Source organism: Lithobates pipiens, unplaced genomic scaffold (genome assembly GCF_037356315.1).
Source record: "Lithobates pipiens isolate NorthernLeopardFrog02 unplaced genomic scaffold, aLitPip1_a1.2 Scaffold_28, whole genome shotgun sequence".
Lineage (NCBI taxonomy): Eukaryota > Metazoa > Chordata > Amphibia > Anura > Ranidae > Lithobates > Lithobates pipiens.
The window spans coordinates 138,459,856-138,474,765 of record NW_027507789.1 but is presented as its reverse complement, the minus strand read 5'-3'; the positions used below and the strand labels follow the sequence as shown (position 1 = coordinate 138,474,765).

Below are 14,910 nucleotides of genomic sequence, written 5' to 3'. Positions count from 1 at the left end.
ATGGTGTCCTCCTTCGACGTGGTACCATGTGCCCAATTTCACACTAGAGTCTTGCAGAAGGAGATATTGGCAAAATGGGACGAATCTCTGTTATCACTGGATTGACAGATTCAGGTGAGCCAGTTAGTCGGGGACTCTTTGGTGGCTGAGATCTCTGACCCTTCGGTCCGGGAAGTCGTTCCTACCTCTTCATTGATTACAACGGACACCAGCCTGACCAGCTGGGATGGAGTGCTGGGAGTACAGTCGACCCAGGGCCTCTGATCAAGGGAGGAATCCCAGTTGCCGATCAGTGTGCTCAAGCTTCCAGTGATCAGGCTTTGCCTCTCCACATGGTTGATGAGACTACAAGGATGTCTGATCAGGATCCAGTCAGACAACGCCACGGCGGTGGCATATGTTAACCATCAAGGAGGAACAAGAAGCTTGGCTGCAGAGCGGCATGTACCGGCCCTGTTGGCCATATACATCCCGGGAGTAGAGAACTGGAAGGCGGACCATCTAAGTCGCCAGATGCTGGGCCCAGGAGTAGTCATTGCATCCAGAGGTGTTCAGGCTTCTTTGCCTGCGATGGGGCACACCAGATGTGGATCTCCTGGCCTCTCTGCTCAATCGAAAGGTGCGGAGGTTCATGTCCAGGACAAGACATCCTTGGGCGGACGCGTCGGGCATGTTGATGGCTCCATTTGAGCAGTACTGGCTGATTTACAGCTTTCTTCCTCTCAAACTGTTACCACGTCTGCTCCGCAGGGTGGAGGCTGAGGGGATTCTGGTGATACTGATTGGCCTTGGCATCCTTGGTACGCCGACCTGGTACGCCTGTTGGCGGATGCTCCTTGGCAGTTGCCGATACTGGAAGACCTTCTGTCACAAGGTCCGATACTCCATCCTGCTTTACCATTGCTGGTTTTAACTGCATGGCTGTAGAATGTCCACTATGTTTAGGGCAAGAAAATCTTCTCGGAAGATATACCATCGTACGTGGAAGGCTTCTATCTCTGTGTGAGGAGATGGGGTGGTGTCCGTGCACCTATTCGCTTTTCGCCCCAATGAAGACATTGTGTTACCATCTCTGGGTCCTAAACCGACACATCCTAAGGAGGTGGCCCTCTGTTCCCTGGATGTGGTCCGAGCTCTAAGGGTATATCTGTCTGCCACGGTTCCCTTCCGGAAGTCACTGTTTGTTTTGGTATCTGGTCCGAAAAAAGGAATTGGGGTCTCGTCGTCCATTTCCAGGTGGATCAGACAGATTGCGGTCCTGGCTTATACCTTTGTATTAAGGGGTTAAATATCATGTTACATTTAACCATAGGTTCATTCATATATTTACCCTTTCAGATATGTGGTCAGTAAATGCAAGGATTAAAACAGAACAAAACACAAAGAATGTAATAAAAAGATTTACTTACCTTTGATTAAAGATGTATAGAGATGATGCGATGCAGGATAAAATACAGCATATTCAATCCAGGGGAGTCACTAGCTCATTTATAAATGAGCTACCTAGATTAGATAGTCAGGCTTTCGCCTTAAATTCAACCTCAAAACTGCAGACTGATCTCCCAGTCATATTTTATATGGTAGCAAAGACCATAGCTGCAACTGATGAAAAGAAAAGGTCAAAGGTTCCCAACTTCCCATAGCATAATGAAGCAGATGCCTCATGCATTAAACATGTTGTATAAAGATAAAAGTAATCTTAACTATTCTTGTAATTCAATAACTAAAGTTTTATATATGAATATAGACCCATACTACAACCTTGAAGGGGCAGGTTCCCCCCTTTCCTGTCACGGCCCACTCCAGCAGGGCAATTGGGACCTCTTGGGCCTTTCGACATAAGTGTCATTCGCTCAAGTGTGTAAGGCGGCGACTTGGTCGTCCATTTTACACTTTTGCAAAATTCTACAAAGTGGATGTAAGCGCATCTTCTGATGCCTGTTTTGGCCAGAGTTTTGCAGGCGGCCATGTAATGTTGCAATTTTACACTCTTGTTTCTGTTAAGAGAAAGTTGCCTTTTTTGAAGGTTGATGCACTCTGCATATGTTGACCGCAAGTTCTGATGCGGTTTGTTCAGGTGGTGACTCCCCCGTTAGGGAGCACCTCTGTTTGTGGGTGAAGTTTTTATGTTGCTGTTCCCACCCCTATGACACTGCTTGGGGACATACCTATGGTCAAGATAACTGGATCTGTGTCCAACAATGAACAAAAGAGAAAATGGGATTTTCTCATATCGTCTTCCAGGACAGCCTTTGAGATATAGGGCTCCTCCCTCCGGGACAGGAAACACGTCAAGCCAATTAAATAAAAGGTGTGGTCCTCCAGGCCCTCCTCAGTTTTTTGTGTTTCCTGCCGGACGGGAAGGAGCACGTCTTGGAACTGGTAAGGGGAGCTCCTTCTCAGGGGTTTTGCCTGGGGAGAGCGCCTTGATGGACCTGGCCCTTAGCACCCCTCGGTCCGAACGAAGGGAGGAGAGGGTAGCTTTCAGTCCCCGCTGCCATTTAAACGTTCGGAGAGAACGGGACCCCGATACGCGGCAATCTCCCCCTCGGAGCGCTAACCGCTCGTACCTGTCGGTCGGAGGCGGCGGGAGACGTTCGCTCTACCGACCGGCGTTCGGGTACTGTGAGCGGTGCGTTCGTAAGGAACGCACGGCGTCGGGCGGAGTTTTTGCGCTCTGGCGTACGGAAGTGGGAGAGACGCACTTCCGCCGGATTCGCGTCATCAGGGGGCGCCGCAGGACCCGTTCCAGTCCTTTGGGCGCAGCGGTGTGACTACAGGGTTGCCTGGAGCAGTGTGAAGGCTCAGAGAGACTGAGTGATACACAGGAACCATGGAGAGTGCGGTTGTGCAGGTGGACTCCGGTTCAACAGGCTCCAGTACCTCTCAGGTAAGCTTGGTGAGGGCAGACCAGGACTTACACTGGGGGGTGGGGGGTCACTCTGACCCGTAGTACCTTCCCGGGGTGGAGAACCTGCTGGTGAAGGGGGGCACTTCCTAAACAGACCCTAGAAGCACAGTGGTGTGGTCAGGGGTGGTATTTTAATGGGACCCTGTTTTTCTTTGTTTTTAGGTTAAACAGGACAGAGCCCAGATACCTTTACCCAGAAGGAAATGTGCCGTGTGTGGGGCTAAGTTAGGCACCGGTTGGGAGAAGCCGCTTTGCCCAGATTGTGTCAGTAGCCTGGTAAAAGAGGACTCGGTGGCAGCTTGTCACAATGTTTTAACATCCGTAAAGGATGAGATTGCATCCACCTTCCAATCTTTTAAAAACATGATGGATAGGATGCAGGGTCCTTCTGTCTCTTTACCCAGAGCCGTGAGTATGCCTTCCTTATCCGAACCAAGTCAGGAGGAGGAGGTGGATAGGGAGAGGTTATCCAGGTCATTAGCCTCCTCTAGGACAGAGTCTACTTCAGAATCTGAGGGGGAGGAAGAGGCCATTAGATCAGCCAGATACAAGCTGTCTTTGGATGATGTGGGTGACCTCCTCAAGGCTATATATGACACCTTGGAGATCAGAGAAGAACAGGTCCAGCTTTCAAAACACGACATGATGTATCAAGGGTCGAGTGTAATGAAAGACAGGGTATTCCCCGTCCATAAGTCGCTAGTGGAGGCGATTCTGCTGGAGTGGGAACAACCGGAAAAAAGGCCATTTTTTTCAGGTAGCCTTAGAAGGAGGTTCCCTTTTGAATCGGATGCGGTGCATCCCTGGAACAAGGTTCCCAAATTAGACGCTCCCTTGGCTAAGGTCTCTAAGAAGACAGATTTGGCCTTTGATGATATGGGTTCACTCAGGGACCCTATGGATAAGAGGGGAGATCTGCTGCTCAAGAGAGCCTGGGATGCCTCTTCCATTGGGCTTAAACCGGCCCTAGCAGCTACCTGTGTGGCCAGAAACTTGGAGTGTTGGCTTACACAGTTACAATCACATATTTCTGCAGGTACTTCTAGGCAACAGCTGTTGAAGTCCTTTCCGCTACTGTTTAAAGCGGTGGGCTTTTTAGCGGATGCCTCTGCAGAATCAGTCAAACTGGCTGCTAGATCAGCAGCACTAGTGAACTCTGCCAGAAGGGCCGTTTGGCTTAAAACCTGGTCAGGAGACACAGCTTCAAAACTAAAGTTGTGTGGATTACCCTTTTCAGGGGACCATTTGTTTGGGCCCGGCCTGCAAGAGGCGTTAGAGCGCACGCAGGATAGGAAGAAAGCTTTCCCAGAAAGGAAAAAGAGACCTGAAGGGAAACGCCTTTTTCGAAGCCCCAGGCAGCAAAACCTGCAGGAAAGGGAGGTTCGCCCCAAAAAGCATTGGACGGGTCACAAGGGAAGAGGCAGAGGAGGTATCTTATTCAATCCTCCTCAACCCTCCCCTAAAACCCAGTGACTCCTGCGTCCCGGTGGGAGGAAGACTGGGGAAGTTCCTCCCACAGTGGGAAGCTTCAACCGAAAGTCCATTCATTCGAGATCTTGTAAGGAACGGCTACAGGTTGGAGTTTGGTTCAGTTCCCCTCCCAAACTTTCAAGTAACAAGGTTACCAAGGGACCAAGAGAAAGCAGAGGCTTTGGCTCTTCTGGGGGATCTGGTGGACCAAGAAGTAATGGTGCAGGTACCTCAGGAGGAGCGAGGCTTGGGGGTTTACTCCCACGTATTCGTGGTAAAGAAACCTTCGGGGAAGTTCAGGTTAATACTGAATCTCCGTCCCCTGAACAGATTTATAAAATACAAGCGGTTCCGGATGGAGTCAATCTTCTCGGTAACCAAATTCCTGTTTCAGGGCTGTCACATGGCCACAGTGGATCTCAGGGATGCATATTTGCATATCCCGATTCATCCGGAATCTCAGAGATTTCTCAGGTTGGCGGTGAGGTTGAACACGGGTGTGTTACACCTCCAGTTTCGAGCTCTCCCCTTCGGGCTTTCAGCCTCACCAAGAGTCTTTACAAAAGTTCTGGCAGAGGCACTGGCCCCATTAAGGCTCAAGGCTATAACAGTGATCCCATATCTGGACGATCTACTGTTCATAGCCCAGTCGGCCCAACAGCTGCAGAGGGACATACAGGAGGCTTTGGGGTTTCTGCGCTCACTGGGGTGGCTGATAAACCAGGAAAAATCCCAGCTGACCCCCTCACAGGAGGTCCTGTATTTAGGATACAGGATTTCTTCAGTGGAAATGAGGGTATTTCTTCCGGAGGAGAAGATCGGCAAGCTAGAGCAGGCGGTAGCCCAGCTTCAATCTGGTCGGGAAGCCCAGATCAGGGAGGTGATGAGAGTCCTAGGGTTGATGACATCATGCTTTCCAGCGGTGGCCTGGGCAAGACATCATCAGCGTCCTTTACAAAGACTCATGCTCCGTTATTGGGATGGCAGGCAGGAGAGCCTGGATCAGGTTATGCCCCTATCCTCGGCAGTCAGGAGGTCTCTTTGGTGGTGGCGGGCCCAGGTCAACCTAGACAGGGGTCTGCCCTGGTCCCCACAAGCTACGGTGGTGGTCACGACCGATGCCAGTGCGCTGGGTTGGGGTGCCCACCTAGAGGGAACCTTAGCCCAGGGTTCCTGGTCGAACCTAGAGACAGGTCGTTCCTCAAACCAGAAGGAACTTCTGGCAGTCTGGAAAGCTATAGAAACCTTCCAGTCCCGGTTACATGGCAGGGATCTGCAAGTTCGCTCAGACAATGTGACAGCAGTAGCCTACCTGAACAAGCAAGGGGGAACCAGAAGCCCTGCACTACAGGTAATTGCGGACAAAATCTTCTGCTGGGCAGAGAAGAATTTGTCCTCAATATCAGCCATTCACCTAAAGGGAACCCAGAATTTCCTGGCTGACTTTCTCAGTCGCCAGAAGATAGGTCAGGACGAGTGGGCTCTCAACAAGGAAGTGTTCGAGGAGATCGTGTCATGCTGGGGAAGGCCAGAAATAGACCTATTTGCAACAGGAAGGTGACACAATTTTTTTCGGTTCACCCACAGGATCGGGCCAGGGGGATAGACGCCCTTGCCAATCCATGGCTGTTTGGCCTGTGTTACGCCTTTCCTCCCGTAAGGATGGTGGCGGAGGTTCTGCAGAAGTTCCGTTCGGAAACTACGGACCTCATTTTAGTAGCTCCTTTTTGGCCAAGGAGACCCTGGTTTGCCAGCATAAAGAGATTGGCCGTACATCCTCCGCAGTTTCTACCAGTCAGGGAGGACTTACTTTCCCAGGGGCCGGTCCTGTGCCCTCAGATAGAGAGGCTCAAGCTTGCGGCCTGGTATCTGAGGAACAAATCTTAAGGTCACAGGGTTTCTCAGAGAGAGTGATTAAGACCTTGTTAGAATGCCGTAAACCTGTTACTAGGGCAATTTACGCCAAGGTAGGAAAGAGGTTTAATTCCTGGTTGCGAGAACAGGGGATTGCAAGTCCCGGGGTCCCGGCAGTCCTAGATTTTCTACAAGCAGGGGTAGAACTGGGCCTATCTATCAGCACTCTAAAGGTACAGGTGGCGGCCTTAAGTGTTTTCCTTCAGTCCTCCCTTCAGCAGAATCCATTTGTCAGGAACTTCTTCAAGGCTCTATCTAGATCCAGGCCTGTGAGAATGAAGTCCTGTCCTACTTGGGATTTGGCCTTGGTTCTTAGAGCTCTGACCCAAGATCCATTTGAACCATTAGAAGGAGCTTCACTTAAGTGGATTGTACTAAAGACTGTATTTTTGATAGCGATCACGTCAGCTAGAAGGGTCAGTGATCTACAAGTGCTCTCGGTCAGAGAGCCATTTCTGTTAATCTTAGAGGACAGGGTAGTACTTAAGACTGATCCTAGTTTTCTTCCTAAAGTGGTGTCCACTTTTCATAGGACACAGGATATTATTTTGCCAACTTTTTTCTCAACCTCAGACAAGGATGAGGCGAGATCTTTAAGTTTGTTAGACGTCAGGAGAAGTCTATTGATTTTTTTAGAAGCCACTAAGGTCTTCAGGAAGTCAGACTCACTTTTTGTTAATTTTTCGGGCGCCCGCAAGGGCTGCAAGGCGTCCAAAGCGTCTATCGCCAGGTGGATACGAATGGCGATAGTTAAAGCCTATGAGTTAGAGGGGAAGCAGGCACCCTTAGTTAAGGCACACTCTACAAGGGCGGTTTCCGCATCATGGGCAGAGAGGGCTGGAGCCTCTCCGGAGGAGATCTGCAAAGCAGCAACGTGGTCCAGCTACTCAACGTTCGCAAGACATTACCGTCTGGATTTATGGTCTGATAAAGAGCAGACTTTTGGACGTAAGGTCCTCCAGGCAGTGGTCCCGCCCTGACAAGGTGAGCTCCTTGCTCATCTCAAAGGCTGTCCTGGAAGACGATATGAGAAAACCGGAGTTAGACTTACCGGTAACTCTTTTTCTAGGAGTCTTCCAGGACAGCCTTCCCACCCAAAGTTGTTTAAATTGGACTAAGTGGTGAGGATGTGTATTAACGTGATTGTTAGTGTGTTATGTCTTTCAGAGCCTCCCGGCGGTTCTTGGAGTAAAACTGAGGAGGGCCTGGAGGACCACACCTTTTATTTAATTGGCTTGACGTGTTTCCTGTCCCGGAGGGAGGAGCCCTATATCTCAAAGGCTGTCCTGGAAGACTCCTAGAAAAAGTTACCGGTAAGTCTAACTCCGGTTTTTGTACTCACCGTAAAATCCTTTTCTCTGAAGTTTACTGATGGACACAGCACCCTCCCCTCCTATTGGTTTACGTTTTACTGCTTGTTGATGTACTGAGCTGCAGGAAGCAGGCTGAGGGGTCTTTACAAGGACCGCCTCCTGGGCAGAACTGTAAAGTGGGTTTTTTTTTATTTTATTACATGTTCTGCCTAGTCCTCTCCTGAAGGTGACCTAATAACCCTATGTCAAGATTACTGAAGCTGTGTCCGTCAATTAACTTCAGAGAAAAGGATTTTACGGCGAGTACAAAAATCCTATTTTTCTGGCTATTTTTGTATAATGGCCAATTAGTCTGTTATTTCTTGGGGTGGATTGAATACCCTGACATGGTACTGTTTTCTGGTGTATGTTCTGTGCTGACTCATCCTGGGGGTTGTTAATTAAGGTAATTGAATTGCATTTTGATAGCTGCCTTGTATTTAGTTTTTTTGGGAAACGCGTCAACCTCTAGCAAATTATAGCAAAGAAATATTGTTGCAGCTTTGACTGTATGGCCTGTACTATCCAAAAAAGCACCCATTTCATAGTTCAAAAAACACATTCATAAAAACATCTTTGTAATAAAACCTTTTTTATTCAAATTTTTTTCTCACCGTCCTCTGGTACCAGTAAAGTTTGCAAGGATTTTATTCTGTTCTTTGATGAAATTGGGACCATTTTTGATATCTGAGCTTTTTAATGTTTAATAACATTCTTGGAAAATCAGCTCAGTGTTTCAAATTCATCAGACTTCACTAAAAGCAATTTTATTTACTTTTGGGGAGGCATAATATATTCATAGGATAGCTATATTTGGATTTAATCTACATTTTTTTTTTTTTTTTTTTTTTTGTCTGAGGAATTTTTTTTTTTTTCTACAGTCCTCACGGTTAATATTTTGTCCTGTTTATACCAGGCAGAAGTAAAATGTATACACACTGCTTAACTTATTTTTATTCTAGAATGTGATGATCCTCGTGCACTTCTGGTACTTGCGGAGGAGGAACTGGTGGCCATTGATTTACAGACACCTGGTTGGCCAGTAATACAGTGCCCTTACCTTGTGTCACTACACTGTTCAGCAATCACCTGTTCCCATCACATCTCTTCTATTCCACTAAAACTATGGGAGAGGATAATCGGTGCAGGCAGGAAACAGAACACTCATTACTCTACCATGGTAAGGATAGTTCTGCTTAGATTATTTTTTTTTTTTTTTACACCTCTTTCTGTATATAACGTATCACAGTATTTGACAAAATAAAGTTTTTTTTTTTTTTTTTTTTTTTTAGTTTTAAAAGCCCATGACTATCAAATTGTTAATGGTTGTGCTGAGTTTTAATATACTTTATCCTAAACTACTTGGGGTTGTAAATAAAATTGGTCAAAAACAAGATGCCGCTTTTCCTGGCTGCTTCTGGCTTTGGTGTTTTTTGAGTCGTTAAACTCAGAAGGTGCTTATTTGCTGTGGGTGAAGGCATCAAATGATTGAAACCAATGAATTCATGTTACAGTTAAGCAACTAGATTTTTAGAAGAGAAGTCTTCCCACATATTTATGTCATGATAAACACAAAAATCATAAAACCCATGCAAGTTCCCTGTGTAATAGGAGGGGGAAGGTTTTGTAAAAGGCATCTGTTTTTAGAATCACATTGAGCCATTGCAGATGCCTAGTGTTGTAGCAGCGTCTGAGCATCACTTATCCTTTTCTCCTTTTCTCTTTGGCATGGTTATGTGATCTGACACACAACGGGGTATACATTCTAGTAACTAAAGGGACAGGGCATCTTTCACCCACTCGTAGAGGTTTTTATTTGCAATTAATAAAGTAAAGAATTGCTTTAAGGTATGCTGCAAATCTATTTTAAGTTGCATTTAAGTTACAGGAACTAGGACATTAATCATATGTTTTCTCCTCAGCCATGGCCAATTGATGGAGGCGTGGATTTAGCCCCAGCTCCACCTCAAAGGGATTTGCTGCTAACAGGGTAGGGTGTTTTTTATTTATTTATTTTTAATCCATGATTGTCTCTTCATGAATAGCACAAATGTCTCTTCACACAGAAAAGTGTACACTTAAGACATTCAGCATCCAAATCCTTACTAATTTATTGTATACCACAGGTAGTTCAGATCAATTTTGTGCAACAGCTTTTGCTTATTGACTTAAAGCGGAGGTCCACCCTAAAGTGGACCTTCCACTTATCGGAACCCTCCCCCCCTCCGGTGCCACAATCGGCACCTTTCAGGGGGGAGGGGGGTGCAGGTACCTGGATAATCCAGGTAACTGCACCCACTTCCGGGATAGCTCTCTGCGGAAAGGGGCGTAACTTATGCCCCTTTCCGAAAGTGCCCGCCCCTTCCCGCAAGTGCCCTGCTGCCTGCTGGGAAACGCACAGATCCCAGAGGCAGCGGGGACCGTCCTCATTGCGCAGCGCGATTCGCGCATGCGCAGTAGGGAACCGGGAAATGAAGTCGAAAGGCTCCATTTCCTGATTCCCATACCCAAGATGGCGGCGGCAGCACTCGAGTGTCGATCTAGAGATCGGCTTCGGGTGCCGACATCGCGGGCGCGCTGGACAGGTAAGTGTCACTATTTTAAAAAAGTCAGCAGCTGCAGTATTTGTAGCTGCTGGCTTTTAAAAAAAAAAAAAAAACGCGGAGTCCCGGTGGACTCCCGCTTTAAATAGAAACCCTGTGCTTATGTAAAGGCTCATCCAGAGGTGAGTGGGGGCAGTATCTGTGTTAGGCAGATCATTCACAAAGCCAGCCGAACATATCCTTCCCTGCTCCTTCTTGCCTTGTGCCCTCCTGACTATTGCTGGATTGCCAGAGCATGCACAGCATAAACTTCTGCATACAGGCTGTACAGCTGAAAGAAGACTTCATATAGTAAGTATGCACTTTTTTCCTATCTGTTGCCCACTACAGCAGTTTGTCCTAGTGTTGGCTGGACAACTGAAAGATTTATTTTTTCAAGAAGGTCCATGTACCTGTCGCTAAACTGCATTCTGTCAACATTCAAAAGACCTCCGACTATTGAGTGCCACCATCTTGAAGTGACATTCCATAATATTCCCCCTCATTGTTTGAGGCTTCAAAATAGGTTATGTAGGGAGGGAAGGATGGGGAGCCAGCACAGATCATAATTAGACACTCCCATACGAGGAGAGAGTTAAAGGTACGTTGTTTTATGCAATACGCTGCAAATATGCATTAGAATACTTGATTTTTCTGTGCTTTTTACCTGCAATTTTTATGTTTTTAAAAGGATCTCTTGGGTCATTGGTCGCATTTTTGTTTGCTTTTTCAAGAGGAGTTTTTTATATTAAAGTTTTATTTATTTATTTTTTCTAACCGCTTATGTTTTTCATGATCAATTTTCCATATTTGCTCTGCTCAGGCATGAAGATGGTACTGTGCGTTTCTGGGATGCCTCCGGTGTTTGTCTCCAGCTATTGTACAAGATGAGTACAGTGGCCGTTTTTCAGACTGACTCTGACCCCAACGACAACCTGAATTCCCATGGGGAAGAAGAATGGCCCCCACTTAGGAAAGTAAGTGCCTAGCATTTTAATTTTCTGTTCTGTGTTTCATAATTCATATTTTTCTCCTATACTTTGACTTATTAGATAATCTCCCAATTTTTTTCTGCGCATGTATCTTCTCTTTTTGGCCCTTCACAGGTTGGCTGTTTTGACCCATACAGTGATGATCCTCGTCTTGGAATTCAGAAAATTTACATGTGTAAATTCAGTGGCTATTTATCCGTTGCTGGAACTGCTGGACAGGTCAGTTAGAAAAAAAAAAACGTAATAACTAGAATTTGCTGTGCTGCTATTTTAGATCCTATTGTAATATGGTGTTATCCAGCAAAAGTTAGAAGAGGTTTTCATTCTTGTTTCTCCTATAGAGATCTTTGCCAACTGAAGCTAAAACGTTAGTCAAAGTTGCATTGATATAAAGGTTTCTTGGTAGCTTATTTCAGCTGTGAGTGTTACAGTACCAGTGTCCATCAGTGCCAATACCGCCATGAAACTTGACTTAATTATTCCAGTAAAGCAAACCACCTGCTTGCTCATGCTTCTTCTGTTCCTGCCCTCAAACATAGACTTTTTAATTTTAAATTTTTTTTTATTTATAGAGGGAAGAGGGGTTATAACTTCTGTCAAGTTTTTACTACTGTCTGTTCATGTTTGGGAGATTTTCACCTGACTTTCCTTCTGTGGTTTTTAGACTTGAAGTGAGATCTCCCCAACAGGGTTGCAAATAGCAATAAAAACCTGACAAGGTTATTTAAACCATGGCTGGTGTTGTGCTTAAATCTTGATTTTTTTCGTTCATGTTTACTTGTAATTTCCTTGCTGGGTTGGATCTTCTCTCTCTGTAGGTTCTTGTTCTGGAGCTAAATGATGAGGCTGCACAGCAAGTGGTGGATCAGACAGTGGTGGACTTGTTACAAGAACAGGAAGGCTATCGTTGGAAAGGACATGAGCGCCTTCGTGCAAGAGAAGACCCAGTGCGCTTTCCTCCTGGATTTCAACCCTTCTCACTGGTACAGTGCCAGCCACCAGCAGCTGTCACATCTTTAACACTGCATTCTGAATGGAGGCTGTTGGCTTTTGGGACGAGTCATGGGTTTGGTGTGTACGATTTTCAGCAGCGCCGTCAAGTGATGGTAAAGTAAGTGCTGAAGGTAGAAGCTTGGCTCTTGACTTATTTTTCAGACAGATTATTTAAACCTTTCCCTGCATTATAGTCAAACTAAAATGTACAGGTTTTTTTTAGGGCTAAAACAACTAATCGATGATAAATGGTTGTCAACTATTTTCATAATTGGTCAGCTGAATGCATTATTTTACATATAAGGAAATACAGTGCAGCAAACATGCTGCTCAGTATACTGTCCATACATGTCAGTAAGTGCCTCATAACTTGTGAATGTGTGAGGAGCAATGCCACATGGGACATGTAGTCCTGGGCAGTAAGTGAGCTGTTCTAAAGGCAGAAGTGGGTTTAAAAAAAAATTTTAACTTTTTTTTTTTTTTTTTACCTTGTTTAACCTTGCTATAGGGGAGCTCTATATTATACTATATACCGTATATACTCGAGTATAAGCCGATATTTTCAGCCTCTTTTTTGAGGCTGAAAGTGCCCCCCTCGGCTTATACTCGAGTCATCGCCGTCTGACTGCTCGATCAGCGTATCGAGCAGACAGACGGCGGACATACTACAATTCGAAAGCCGCGCCTCCGCCTCCGCCTGTGATAGGCGGAACACTGAATTTCCCAGCAGCCTGTGTTCCGCCTATCACGGACATCGTCTCATCCTCGTCCGTAGTACGAGGATGAGACGATGTCCGTGATAGGCGGAACACAGGCTGCTGGGAAATTCAGTGTTCCGCCTATCACAGGCGAAGGCGGAGGCGCGGCTTTTGAATTTTAGAATGGCCGCCGAGGCGCCGACGAAGAGCGGCGATCCTGGCAAGGCACGGGACGGAGGCAAGGCACGGCACGGCACGGGACGGAGGCAAGGCACGGCACGGGACGGAGGCAAGGCACGGCACGGGACGGAGGCAAGGCACGGCACGGGACGGAGGCAAGGCACGGCACGGGACGGAGGCAAGGCACGGCACGGGACGGAGGCAAGGCACGACACGGGACGGAGGCAAGGAGGCAAGGCACGGCACGGGACGGAGGCAAGGAGGCAAGGCACGGGACGGAGGCTCGGGACACAGGCTCGGGACACAGGCTCGGGACACAGGTAGGCTGAACACACACACACACACACACACACACACACACACACACACACACACACACACACACAGGGATGGATGGATGGAGACACACACACACAGGGATGGATGGATGGATGGAGACACACACACACAGGGATGGATGGATGGATGGAGACACACACACACAGGGATGGATGGATGGATGGAGACACACACACACAGGGATGGATGGATGGATGGAGACACACACACACAGGGATGGATGGATGGATGGATGGATGGACACACACACACACACAGGGATGGACGGGCACACAGGGATGGACGGACACACAGGGACGGACACACACACAGGGATGGACAGGCATGTCTCACCCTCGGCTTATACACGAGTCAATAAGTTTGCCAGTTTTTTTGGTGGTAAATTGGGGGCCTCGGCTTATATTCGGGTCGGCCTATACTCGAGTATATACGGTATATATATATATATATATATATATATATATATATATATATATATATATATATATATATATATATATATATATATATATATAATATAATTTCTCAAAGTTACATCTTCTGTATTGCCCTGCGGGGGACTTGGTCTAGCAGACAAGGATCAGTGGAGCTAGGCCAGTATACCTACAGGGCTTGCTAGTGATTTAACACCCAATAAAAAGATGGGTCATGATTTTTTTTTTTTTTTTATTCATTTAGAGGTTTTTTTTTTCCATTGTCAAGAAAAGTTATTTTTCTTGTACAAAATGTCATGATATAGTTACATAGATGGTGAGGCTGAAAATAGTCCAACGTGTGTGTGTGTATGTCAGTATTACCTTTTGTATATCCCTGTATGTTGTGGTTGTTCAGGTGCTTATCTAATAGTTTTTTTTTTTTTTTTAAACTATTGATGCTCCCCTCTTACAGTAAAGTAACCCTCTATGTAGTTTACGGTTAAATCTCTTTTCTTCTAATTTTAATGAGTGGCTACTTGTCTTGTTAAAATCTCTTCCCGGAAAAATTGTACCCCTATTGTGGGGTCTCAGTATGGTATTTGTAAATTGAAACCATATCCCTTCTCAAGCGTCTCTTCTCCAGAGACCAAATGTTTGGTGCTCGCAACCTTTGCTCATAACTAATATCTTCCAGACCCTTTATTAGCTTTGTTGTCCTTCTTACTCGCTCCATTTCCAGTACATCCTTCCTGAGGACTGGTGCCCAGAACTGGACAGCATACTCCAGGTGCGGCCAGACCAGAGTTTTGTAGAGCGGGAAAATAGTTTTATCTCTGGAGTTAATCCCTTTTTTTAATGCATGCCAATATTCTGTTTGCTTTGTTAGCAGCCGCTTGGCATTGCATGCCATTGCTGAGTCTATCATCTACTAGGACCCCCAGGTCCTCTTCCATCCTAGATTTCCCCAGAGGTTCTCCTCCTAGTGTATAGCTTGCATTCATATTTTTGCCACTCAAATGCCTTATTTTACATTTTTCTACATTCAACCTCTCTTGCAATGTAG

At 46.3% G+C, this 14,910-nt stretch overlaps 1 protein-coding gene across 3 annotated transcripts in view; it reads left to right on the top strand.

The window, feature by feature from the left end:
* The window catches only part of LLGL2 (LLGL scribble cell polarity complex component 2), a 205,157-nt gene that overhangs the window by 108,681 nt on the left and 81,566 nt on the right, over nt 1-14,910 (top strand). For all 3 annotated transcript variants that reach the window (XM_077459604.1, XM_077459602.1, XM_077459603.1), the window contains 5 exons: nt 8,610-8,827; nt 9,570-9,637; nt 11,053-11,206; nt 11,336-11,440; nt 12,040-12,332. In XM_077459604.1, the coding sequence (XP_077315730.1) occupies nt 8,610-8,827; nt 9,570-9,637; nt 11,053-11,206; nt 11,336-11,440; nt 12,040-12,332 (838 nt within the window). The remainder of the gene's footprint in view (nt 1-8,609; nt 8,828-9,569; nt 9,638-11,052; nt 11,207-11,335; nt 11,441-12,039; nt 12,333-14,910) is intronic.